Genomic DNA, 13,496 nt, shown 5'->3' with positions numbered 1-13,496 from the left:
CAAAACTTTTTATTTGCAACATTAGCTCCACTTACGGCAAGATAAAAATGGAAAAAAAATATCACGCTTTAAATTCGACGTTTAAATGAATATTGAAGTATCAATTGAGCAGGACTATAACTTTTATCAATTTTCAGATATGTTGTTGGTTTCAGTTTAGCACTCAATCCTATTTGCAAGTTACTGCGACTGACAGCAAACGTTTTAACATTATTTTGAAGTTGGTGTCATCGCGCAGATACCAAAATGGGACGCCGCTCAATTAACACCACTAAAAGTGGGAAATATATGAATCCCACTGACCAAGCCAGTAAGTACCACATCACTTATCATTTGTTTTAATTGAACTTCAAAAACAAGACTTATAAACACAATCCAAACAAGCATCAACATGTACATTGTACAACGATCCATCAGCACATTGATCACTATATATGCGTGCATCGCAAAGAGACATCAGAGAAACATACAAGCATAGACTACCCTTGATAACTAATTCACTTTGAAAACTCATAAACCAAAAAAAACAGCCTATATATATATATATGTAGGAAGTGCAATGGGGGCGCTAAAGTACGATGGTCACGCTAAAGTGCTGTGGTCTTTGCTAAAGTGCGATACCTACGCACGCAAAAATGCGATGGTCAGCGATAGTATAGAAGTAATAAACGTACTATGGATTATGACGTGTCGTTAATACAAAAAAAATGAACATGCCGAAAGATAAACGTAGAATACTTGATTGACAACTTTAAGCCAAATGTCCATGACTTACTTAATTAAACCTACCCGTACTTTGTCGGCTGATGCAAATGGTTTTTTTTTTATCGGATGCTGGAAGAAGGACTTGTGTTGTCACGGAATATAAGTTCCGAAAGGAAAAAATATTCTGGAATATTATTTCCACAGGAACAAATATTACGGAAGTGGTATAGAATATTTGTTCCAACAGGAAAAGAAATTATGACAATGTTTATAACAAAGTTTCCATTGGAACTTCTGTTAGGCGGAACAAATATACGTTGACAGTGTCCTGCAGTGGACCATTTTACTATACAGATACAAAATTATACCAGTCTGCACAGTTAGCCACTAGTCCGATGCCCAAGACTATTAAAATTTTATATGGACTAGTAAGTTATTGCAAAACTTTGTTGGACCAATAAGAAAAATGTTGGAATATTGGTCTTCAGACTAGTAGTTGAAAAAGTTTTTGGTGCAGACTGTTATACGCACAAGTAATAGTATCCTTTTTCTTGTTTCTATTAGAAGGTAACTGATACATTGAAATCATTGTTTATGTTACAGTTTACTTTGCGGTCCCTGTTAAAATATTGTCAATTTATTGAAAAGTCGGTAAAGTATAGGTATATATTTTCATGCGTAAATCATAAATTGTCTGCTAAAGCATTATTTTGTACATTTTAGGAAAATACAACCTGTATTTGTACTCGCTGTGAAAAAGGAGAAAGCTCGGAGAACATTGCATTTCTCTCTCATTTGAATTAAGATTTAAACAAATACTACATGTGAACTGCAAGCTATGCTAATTATCAAAATATTTGATACGCCCGAATTTAAAAAAAAAATCATACTAAGGATAATATAAAGATTTTTGTCACACCTAAATTACCATTTTAGCAATTATCACATGGTTGGTCTTTTAAATTCAGAAACAATCACTTACAAGCCTACTGATACATTATAAAGCTATCATATATGTTATAAAACCTTAGCATACTAGCTTTTGCAAAAAGACTATTAACATGATTAATTAACATCTGTGTTCTTTTTCTTTTTTTTTTTTCCATCCATTTTTTTCAACGTTTTTAGCCAGTCAACATTACCCTTTTGTTCCATCGCACTTCAGTGTGATATTCCATCATACTTTAACAAACAAACAACCATCGCACTTTAGCGTGATACACCATCATACTTTAGCGTAGACCATCGCACTTTAGCGTGACCATCACACTTTAGTGATTTTACTCATTGAGAGATAAATTTGCATACAAGTGTAAATACGTCTATCATGTCTATTGGTAAAAGCAATATAACACCATATTTTATTTTCAAGGTAGTTTTTGGGAAACATCTATTTTTTACCTGGTCATTACTCTATTCTTGGGAGTTCTCTGGAAATCTTAGGACCCTTATCAAATTAATGCAAAATCAAAAGATCAAATCCATTAAATGAATGTAATTCCTGACTTGATACAGGCATTTTCTTGTGAAGCAAATGTTGGATCAAACTTGGTTTATGAACTGTTCCCAGAAATGCAAACTGATATCATTTATCCATAATTGTTACAAATTAAAGTTTGGACCAAAATAACTGATTTATGATTAGTACTCTACCTGTTATAGCTATATATATATATATACATGATATATACTATGGTTCATTATCATCTCTGATCAGGCTGATGATCAGGCTGAAAATCAGTGCTGATCAAATATTTTTTCATTTCTCTAAAGAAACATGTATTTGTAAAAATGATATAGAACAAATTCTTTTCAGTAATTGCCCTTGGATAGATAAAATACGTGCAACACAGGGGACATTGGAACTCTGCTCTTTTATATATACAATGTAGCTTGTTAAAGATAAAACCTCTCTCGTGTAACAGAATAACTAGTAATTTTGTTTGCTCTCTTGATGACTTTCTAAATTCATACTCTTTATCTTACAATGCTTATGGTATTAGCTTACAGTAAGAACCAGTTGTTGGATTATGTCATGTACAACAATTGATCTCTGGTTGGCTGGTGCAACTCATTCTTAATGACAGAATTTTTGGGGTTCTATTGATCATGTTTATGAGTGAGTTACATAAAGCATTACAGGAAAACATTTTACTTGAAAAGAAAAGAAAAAATGCTGGTTGTTGAAGTAAATTAGTGTTAATGTCTTGTATCATATTTCTATTTTTACAGGAAAAGAGGCAAGAAAGAGGGAATTAAAAAAGGTAATTATATACCATTTTTACTATAATTTCAGCTTTTTATTTATAAAAAGTTGCATTTTTTTTGCTGTTCCCGTTATTTCAGATCAATCAAAATAGCCCTGAAATTTATGTAAAATTTATAAGTTTTTACTTTTGTCCAATGATACATACATGTATATATGATAAACGATTCAGTTGTTTTATGGTTTTACATGTATGTCAATTAAAAAATTATCGTAAAATTTGTTTCCCCTTATTTGAAATGATTTATGTTTTAATTGTAGAACAAGAAGCAGCGTATGCTAGTACGACAGGCTGTATTAAAGGGAAAAGATCCACTGCAGTTACTGACAGAGATGGAAATTATAGACAAGATGGGTAAAAAATATAAACTTGAAATGATAATTATAGTAGAAATCAAAAACATGTGGTGAAAGTTATCAATCCACAAAAAAACCTGTAAAAACCATTATACTGGACAACATAGAAATATATTAAAACCTCAAACCAAATTCCAAACACACTCTATAATCCGCTATTCAGTTTTATTCTTGACATCTATCAAGTAGTAACAATTGATGGTGTAATAAAGTTTTTTTTCATAAATATACATAATCTTCATATTCAAAGTTAGAATAGCAAAATAATAGAGAAATTATGTATAATGATAAATAATGTATACTAACAAAATTATAAGTATATACCTGAGGATACCCTAGTCTTAAGGGCATACGATACAGTTTTGATCCTGTATTTACAAGTTGATGAAAATTTGCATATAGACTATTTTCAACCTGATTAAATCAAATATGTAATAAAAAATATACCTTCATGTGCTACTTTTTGAGTTAAACGAGGTCGAAATTTTGTATATTTGCTCAAAATTCGGATTTGTGGCCGTATCTTATCTTTCGAAAGAAAGCCATAACTTTTTTTTGTTTTTAAAGATAAACACAAATTGTTTTTTGTAAAATGATTTGTAATTTCCGTATTTTATAAGTATCTTAAAAATTTATGCATTTTTATTCAGAAATAATACATATTTATCAAATGGTCATGAATTGAATAAAAAATGCCATTTTTTGCTGTATATTTATCAAAATTAAAAAAAATGCATTATTTACAGTTTTATAACATTTGGTCCACATAATCTTTCTGCAAAATGAAACAAAATTTCATTTTAAAAAATAGGGGTCCATGCACTCGTTTTCAAATTAAATCAGTTTTAATGATAAAAATCAGTCGAAAAATGCATCTTTTCCCGATATGTCACAGTTTGACGTCGCGAAAATAACATTTTACGTTTGCAACGTCATTACTTCCCCTGTAACTGTATCGTATGCCCTTAAGGTACTTATATACAGGGATCTCCACTGCAATAGCTGTACAAGTGAAGAAATCTGTTAACAGCATGTGCCATTATATTGTTGTTGAATAAGAAAAAATCAAAAAAATCATAAACCAACCAACTTCTCAAAGCACAAGAAGACCTGATGCATATCATATAAATTTCTTTGTTTGAGTCTGAAAGAAGGGAAAGGAAGAAATCTGCTACTGATGCGTAATATTCATGACATATTCTGTTTCTTTTTATACATATATCACAAGTATTTAAACTTATACACTATGGTATCGAACAGTGTTCTCCTCAGAAAGTTCTAATATCATCCTTGCAAACAGGAAATTTTGAAATACCATCTTGTTTCTAAAACTTATAGCATCACATCCATAACACTATCTTGAAGAAAATCATTTCTGATAGCATCACATCCTACATATTCTAGCAATATAGCATCACATTACCTTGAGGGAAAAGGCTTTCGGGAAAACACTGTTGAATGAATATGTGTTTGATTATATGTGTGATAAAATGCAATTTTGGCCCTTTGGATGGCTGTTTTGAGGTACTTAATTTATCAAATAAAATAGAGGATTGAAGAGTTAGGTCAGGACATCTAATTGAGTACCGTATATTCCCAAAAAATCTGGACATTTGGCAGATCTGTTGTCTATCAACCGTAATAAACTAATGTTCCTAAAAACAGGAACGTTTCTAATATATCTAAGTGAACTAAGGTTGGTGAAAAAAACAAATGATAAATTGGTGTTGCCACAGTTATCTTAAGGGAAAGATATATGTCATGTGTGTGTATGGATGTTTTGTTATTTCTTTCTGTGACTGACAAACAATATAAAAAAGAAGATGTGGTATATTGCCAATGAGACAACTCTGCAAAAGAGACCAAATAACATAGAAATTAACAACTATAGGTCACCTTACTGCCTTCAACAATGAGCAAAGCCCATACCGCATAGTCAGCTTTAATGTCTTTTTATTATTTTTCAGAATATAATCCAGTGGAAGCACCATTACTGAATGAAAAAGTACTAAAAGATAAAAGAAGAAAATTGAAGGAGACGTTCCAGAGAGTTGTCAGGTTATATGTGAGTTTGTTTTTATCAATTTAACAAAATATGGTACTGAGTGTGAGTCCCTATAAATTTTGCGGATGTCCTTTATTAGTTTAGTTTAAACATATTTATAGTGGATTAGGACACAAGTTATTGCAACTTATATTAATCCCTCTCCACTTTGTGGTTGCAAGTGCTGCCTTGTAGAGGCAGTAGCCTACTCTTTTTCTTTGAAATCTACAAGGATGTCTTTAACATGCAAGAGATATGGCTCTCTCTTAACACAGGTCAGCCATTTATCCTCCCCTTCCGATGGACTATCATCGTTTCTCAAGACCATACTTGTTTCATTGGAAGAAGAGTCAATAGAGTGTTTCTCATTCAAAATGGAATTTTAAAATTTTGAAAGGACCACCACAATTGTTTTGATAGTATTTTACAAACTCTAGATATTTTCATATATTTTTTGTTCAAATTTTCATGCTTGAATTTACTAATTAAAATTAAAAATGAACATCTTTCTTAAAATTCACTGCTTTTTGTAGGAAAAAGAGAATATGGATTATTCTAAAGAGTTGAAGAAAGCAGAATATGATTATGAAAAGAAAAGACTCAAGCTTCAGCTTTATTTTGGTAATTATTAAAAAAAAATATATATAATCTTCTATATTTTGTTGATAGTTTTAGTCAAAATCCAAATGATATTTGATTAATATTTAATGTAGGAATGAGTTCAGTAATATACATTTAGCTTTAATCATGTTGAATAATCACTACACCCATTTTGATACAGAATTTATGTTTAGCTTTAATCATGTTGAATAATCAGTAGACTCATTTTGATACAGAGTTTATGTTTAGTGTTTTGATGACAGTATTTTTTAGGAAAACAGATACAAAAAAATTGCCAGAAACCATTGATACTCATTTATAAATTTTATTTAATGCTAAGTCTCGAAAACTATACCAGAAAAGAGAAACAATACAGGATTATATTTCTTCCCAAATGGGGGAAGTGGAAAATGAATTGAATTAGTGTATTGATTTTGACAGGACGTAATATGGCATACAAATAACCGCCGTCTGTTTGTCTGGCATACACATGTCGCATAGTAACTTGAGAATGACTTATCCAAATTTCATGAAACTTAACATTTCTTATGATGGTCAACATGGTCAAATGATCTGTATACTTTTTGGTGAAAATAAAATTAAAACTTTTTGAGTTACAGGGGGTGTGGGGTTTTTTTTTCACATGTCCCGCCATATCTCAGAATCTATTTATGATTCTTGCATAAAACTTCACACACAAGTCAACGGGCATATCATGTGCTCTCAGCACAGCTGTTTATTTTGTTTTTATTGAATAAGAAAGCTTTTATTTTTATATATACTGTTTATATAAACTTACAGTAAAAATGCTATGACTTAAAACAGACCTCCTAGAATAATGATTTTATATATAACAATGCTGTTGTGTAAGACATCAGCTATTGTCTGTGTCTAATTCACTGCTAGCTTACAGTTAAATAGAATAACCTTTTTTTTTATTTCAGAACAAGTGAAAAATGCTGAGCGAGTACAACTAGACCAGATTCCATTACCAGATATCCCACAACAGTTGACAAGTAAGTGTATAAATAGACTTTTACATCTCCATCAATATTACCTTTACCCCTTTTATTAGCTCACCTAGCCCATCACTTGGTAGCCATCTTTCTTGTTGATTTTTTTTTTTAAATCTTCTGTGAAGAAGTGACAAAAAACGTTTTACCAGGTGAGTGATTCAGGTACATGTGTACCTCTTAAGCTTGTATCCAATATTTTGTGGTGACTATAGTCATGATAGTAAAAAGACAATCATTTGATAGTAAAAAAATGTTCAGCAAAATAAATTTTTAAGTTAGCATTGACAAAATCATCAATTGTCCCTTGTAACTATAAAAAAAGTGGAATTTTACTAGGATGGCGATTCAGGCTCTTGGAAACCTATTCTTTACAGTACCATCAATGATACCATGACCTTTTTATTTACAGAACCACCAATGATACCTTGACCTTTCTATTTAGAGTACAATCAATGATACCATTATCTTTTTATTTACAGTACCTCCAATGATACATTGACCTTTCTGTTTACAGTACCATCAATGATACATTGACCTTTCTATTTAGAGTACAATCAATGATACCTTTACCTTTTTATTTACAGAACCACCAATGATACCTTGACCTTTCTATTTAGAGTACAATCAATGATACCATTACCTTTTTATTTACAGTACCACCAATGATACATTGACCTTTCTATTTACAGTACTATCAATGATACATTGACCTTTCTATTTAGAGTACAATCAATGATACCTTTACCTTTTTATTTACAGTACCACCAATGATACCTTGACCTTTCTATTTACAGTACCATTAATGATACCTTTACCTTTCTATTTAGAGTACAATCAATGATACCATTATCTTTTTATTTACAGTGCCATCAATGATACCTTCACCTTTCTATTTACAGTACCATCAATGATACCTTTACCTTTCTATTTAGAGTACAATCAATGACACCTTCACCTTTCTATTTACAGTACCATCAATGATACCTTTACCTTTCTATTTAGAGTACAATCAATGATACCATTACCTTTCTATTTACAGTACCATCAATGATACCTTAACCTTTCTATTTAGAGTACAATCAATGATACCTTCACCTTTCTATTTACAGTACCATCAATGATACCTTTACCTTTCTATTTAGAGTACAATCAATGATACCATTACCTTTTTATTTACAGTACCACCAATGATACATTGACCTTTCTGTTTACAGTACCATCAATGATACCTTTACCTTTTAATTTACAGTACCATCAATGATACCTTTACCAAATGAAATACCACTGCCGTCACTTGATAAACTTCCACATGGAATATTGAAGAAATCCTCAGGATTCAGGTAATAGCCTCAATTTTTGAGGGTCAATCGGTCATTATTTAGTGACAATTCCTGTTATTTAATTATGAATCCTGTAGAATAACTGACATTATTGCTGTTTTCATAAATTTTCCTTTAATCTTTCTGTCTAATAGTTTTCCATCGTGAGCTTCTTGTGAAGTGAGAATTAAATGAGCATACGTCTTAATTTGCCATTGTAGGTCAAAGGTATTAAACATATAATCTAGAATCCTACTCAGCTATGCATCTGATATCAGGGCTATCATCTTTTGATGAGAATCTAGCTGAAAAACTTCCTCACATTTTCAAAGCCATAGATAATTTATATTTTCATCAAATTCTGAGCAATCTGAAAAACGTAAATAGTAAAAATTGCATTTTAAAAAGTGTTGATTATTTTCATGATTGCTCATGTTTATTATCTTATTAAATTAACATATTTATATAATATTTATAACAGTGAGATATCCATGATGGATGTGGACCATGAAGCTCTAAGAAAGAGGAAACCTCCAGGTCCCCCTCCTGGCCCCCCTCCACAACTGAGTGACAGTGAAGATGAAGAATATGATCCAGAAAAGGGTAGGTATTGATATAGATAGAATGAAGTATTTGTCAGTGAGACAGCAACCCAAGGACACAAATTATCTAAAAATGTCTAACAACAGACAGGTCTACATATAATATTTCAATCTTTTAATTTTATGGACCCTTGTTGTTACCCAGTCTTCTTCTACATAAAAGACAAACAATGATGTTAAACACTCATTGACATTGAATAAAGGAAAGACATTTATTTGAAAATGTTATCATATGAGAAAATGAATAGTCAAGCTTTCCTGTTCAATGCAATTTTTTTCCATCAAATAATCAGTTGTAAAGTTTTACACTTACTTTATATATTGCTAACAGAGTTCCTAGAAGGATTCACATGTCTGTGTCAGTAGTATTATGAAAATCCCATCACAAATTATATATTGCAAAAATAGATGAAAAAAATAACATCTGCTTATATTATATTATTTTTAAAAATCATAATATTTTCAATATGAAAATTATCTATAATATAATTTTAATTGTATATATTTATGTCGATATTAAAAGTATATTTGCAAATATTTAGTTTTCAAATTTATGTAAAAATTGTCAAAACTTATTGATTTGATTTGCTATTCTTTTCCAGAGAGAGAAGAAACAGGCAATGATCTGATTAGATAATTTTTCATTGCAAAGAGAAATTTAATTGCACAATAGATTTTGGCATAAAAATCATCATGACCCTCCTTATGTCTCACATTAAATGTATAAATTCACATTTCACAGGTATAGAAGAAAACATCGGTACCGTAGATCTGGACATAGAACATCCTCACGATAGTCCTGACGAAGATGATCACGACCATGATGATGAGGAATTACTAGGTAAGAATATATTCCATCATTCCCTTGACCCCTGAGGCTGCCCACTTTTCTTTACCCTGCAATGCTTGTGAGCACTTTGATTTTAAAATGTAAATGTCCCCTTTATGTTAATGATATTTTAATTTTTTGACACTATAGGTGGTTTTAATGAAGTGTAGTAAATTTGTTTTTTCTCCTTAGGCTCAAAATCAAGAAAGATCCGATTTGTTGATGATGACACAAGGGACCCTGATGAGGAAGAGAAAGATACCAGATTAAAATTTAAAGCACCTAAGGGGGTGACAGCATTACAGGCTAAAATGTTACAAATGGCAGGTCAGCAAATACCAGACAAAAAGAAGGAGGCGGAAAGACGACGAGATGTAAGATTTTATTTCTAAATTCATCATGGTGTTTACTATCCGTTTAAGGTTACATTCATTTAATCTACCATGTTGTTTTCATGATTATCATTTATATTTAAGTGTTGTTAAGAACCTGAGTGGCCTATTATGTAGTTCACATACTAATCAAGTCTTGTTCAGAACCTGAGTGGCCTATTATGTAGTTCAAATACTAATCAAGTCTTGTTCAGAACCTGAGTGGCCTATTATGTAGTTCACATACTGTATAACTAGCCTATCAACAGGCTTAAACAGAGGTTAAGAGTTCAAATCCCACACTTGCCATGTGCGTTATATGTGAGTATTGTTTTGAAAGCTGCAAATAAAAAAAATATCATTAGTTATATAAGATGATTATACAGTATCTTATGCATTTCATTCTCTGTTTATTTCAGACTTATCTCCCTTGACTGTCAATTATGCAAGATAGTATATTGAATTAAATACGTATTTCCCATGATTGTATTATTACAAGGTAGTTTACTAAATTGAATATTTATCTCCCTTTGGCTGTCTGTTATGCAAGAAAATATATATCTGTAAATTTCTGGTTTATCTCCCTTTGTATGATTAATATTCTTACATTTTGCAAGAAAAAATTACTAATTCTTAAGTGTATGTTACTTTTGATTAGGGCAAGGTATTTGAAAAACTTCTTTCATTTTTGGTTTGAATATGGAAATTGTACAGCAAAGAATCTGATTTAAATATTATTTTACAAGTTCCGTTTATTTGGGGGAGTCTGTATAAATTCCTATATTATAGATTCCGTTGTTTTTGTAAACTGATTTGTTTATACTTCTGTTTACTTTTTATTTCACTGATTCAGACATAAAGAGGAGATGGCTTGAGCACTTATAAAACTAGTGTTATCTAACTACATGTTAGGATGACTGACCAAAGTTAGGAACCTTGTCAACTGTCTTTAATCATATCTTAGTTTATGGTTTATTTGTTTATTAGATCTTTCTTACTCAAAACTTTTCTGCTTCTTTTACATCAACTTTTGTGTAGATCATTTTGCCACACTTTGAATATTTTTATATATCACAGATACAGACAGCAAGCAGTGATTTTGCTAAGGCTCGTCACTTTCATAATTTACGAAATGGTTTATGCATTGACGAAAGTATTTCAAATCAATTTTTTAACTTAAATTTTTTCAAAAATACAAAATTGTGTGTGTGTGCCTGTTAATCAAATCATAGTTGATCTAAAACTATCTACGAAAAATTCACAGGATGGAAGCAACTATATATAGGTCTCTGCCCTGTCTTTAAAATAATCAAATCCCATTTCGCATTGCAATCTTTATTATACCCCTGCTTTAAAAAAGGGGGGGTATACTGTTTTACCTCTGTCTGTCCTTCCGTCAGTCCGTCAGTCCGTCAGTCAGTCCGTCCGTCCCATGAATATTTTTCGTCGCATTTTTCTCAGGAACTACAATACAAGGATTTCTGAAATTTGGTTTCAGGGTTTATCTAAGTCAGCTATACCGTGTGATGCGTTTTCAGATTGATCACTCGACAACTTCCTGTTTACCGAACACGTGTATGATTTTACACATGATAGCCAAGTTGAAAATTTTCGTCACATTTTTCTCAGGAACTACAATACAAGGATTTCTGAAATTTGGTTTCAGGATTTATATAAGTCAACTATACCGTGTGATGCATTTTCAAATTCATCACTCGACAACTTCCTGTTTACCGAACACTTGCATATTTTTACACTATTAATATTATCCACTTGCAGCGGGGGTATCATCAGTGAGCAGTAGCTCGCAGTTTCACTTGTATATAATAGGCTCCTATTTACAAAATATGAATAATCAATTCTTTAAGAAAAAAATGTTATTTTGAATATTGTAGAGTTCAGAGAGCAGTTCAGATTCTGATAGCGATGAAGAAGACAGAAGAAGGAGACGAAGACGGAGAGATGATGAACGGGAAAGGGATAGAGAGAAAAAGAGAAGAGATGATGAAGATAAAAAAAAAGCTAGAGATAGTCTCCCTGATGGACCTCCTGGGGAAGATGAGAAACAAGCACAACCAAGACTGATGCCTCCAGGGCCACCACCAGGTGCTCCACCAGGGGCGCCACCTGGGTTACCTCCAGGACTACCTCCAGGTATGTACTTGATAGGTTGTAGGGAAACAAACACGTTGTGTCGTATTATTGTATGACTTTGTGTCTCTGTCTTTAGTATCTTTGTTGTGTTTTATGTACTATTGTTGGTCTTTTTATCAGTTTTTGTCGAGCCTGCAACTTTTGTTGCAGAAAGCTCGACATAGGGATAGTGATCCGGCGGCGGCGGCTACGGCGGCGGCGGCGGCGGCGGCGGCGGTGTTAGCTCACTTCTTAAAAGCTTTATATTTTAGAAGGTGGAAGACCTGGATGCTTCATACTTTGTATATAGATGCTTCATGTTACGAAGTTTCCGTCAGTCACATGTCCAATGTCCTTGACCTCATTTTCATGGTTCAGTGACCACTTGAAAAAAAAGTTCAAATTTTTTGTAATGTTGAATTCTCTCTTATTATAAGTAATAGGATAACTATATTTGATATGTGCGTACCTTGCAAGGTCCTCATGTCTGTCAGACAGTTTTCACTTGACCTCGACCTCATTTCATGGATCAGTGAACAAGGTTAAGTTTTGGTGGTCAAGTCCATATCTCAGATACTATAAGCAATAGGGCTAGTATATTCAGTGTATGGAAGGACTGTAAAGTGTACATGTCCAACTGGCAGGTGTCATCTGACCTTGAACTCATTTTCATGGTTCAGTGGTTTTAGTTAAATTTTTGTGTTTTGGTCTGTTTTTCTCATACTATATGCAATAGGTCTACTATATTTGTTGTTTGGAATGATTGTAAGGTGTACATGTCTAGCGGGCAGATGTCATGTGACCTTGACCTCATATTCATGGTTCAGTGGTCAAAGTTAAGTTTTTGAGTTTTGGTCTTTTTATCTAATACTATATGCCATAGGTCAACTATATTTGGTGTATGGAAATATTTTATGATCTTTATGTCAGTCGCGCAGGTTTTATTTGACCGTGACCTCATTTTCACGGTTCATTGCACAGTGTTAAGTTTTTGTGTTTTGGTCTATTTTTCTTTAACTTTAAGTAATGGGTCAACTATATATGTTTTATAGAAGCATTGTTAGCTGTACATGTCTGCCTGGCATGGTTTATCTGACCTTGACCTAATTTTCAAGGTTCATTGGTCTTTGTTTAGTTATCTTGGTTAATGTTAAGTTTATGTGACAGTTGTAATAAAGCTTAGCTTTATACTTTGGACTATCAACATAATATCAATGATTAGTATAGAAGGCGAGACATTTCAGTGTGTGCACT

The 13,496-nt window shown here is 32.2% G+C and overlaps 1 protein-coding gene across 1 annotated transcript in view; it reads left to right on the top strand.

Annotated features, from left to right (window-relative positions):
- The first annotated feature begins 25 nt into the window (after positions 1 to 25).
- Positions 26 to 13,496, top strand: part of LOC143046375 (WW domain-binding protein 11-like) — a 29,967-nt gene continuing 16,496 nt past the window's right edge. The window contains exons 1-11 of the mRNA XM_076219516.1: positions 26 to 310; positions 2,938 to 2,969; positions 3,233 to 3,326; positions 5,296 to 5,393; positions 5,906 to 5,993; positions 6,917 to 6,988; positions 8,238 to 8,328; positions 8,789 to 8,910; positions 9,652 to 9,750; positions 9,931 to 10,112; positions 12,005 to 12,263. Coding sequence (XP_076075631.1) covers positions 247 to 310; positions 2,938 to 2,969; positions 3,233 to 3,326; positions 5,296 to 5,393; positions 5,906 to 5,993; positions 6,917 to 6,988; positions 8,238 to 8,328; positions 8,789 to 8,910; positions 9,652 to 9,750; positions 9,931 to 10,112; positions 12,005 to 12,263 — 1,201 coding nt within the window. The 5' untranslated portion in view covers positions 26 to 246. The remainder of the gene's footprint in view (positions 311 to 2,937; positions 2,970 to 3,232; positions 3,327 to 5,295; positions 5,394 to 5,905; positions 5,994 to 6,916; positions 6,989 to 8,237; positions 8,329 to 8,788; positions 8,911 to 9,651; positions 9,751 to 9,930; positions 10,113 to 12,004; positions 12,264 to 13,496) is intronic.

Source organism: Mytilus galloprovincialis, chromosome 9 (assembly GCF_965363235.1).
Source record: "Mytilus galloprovincialis chromosome 9, xbMytGall1.hap1.1, whole genome shotgun sequence".
NCBI lineage: Eukaryota > Metazoa > Mollusca > Bivalvia > Mytilida > Mytilidae > Mytilus > Mytilus galloprovincialis.
This window is presented reverse-complemented; position numbering and strand designations above follow the sequence as displayed.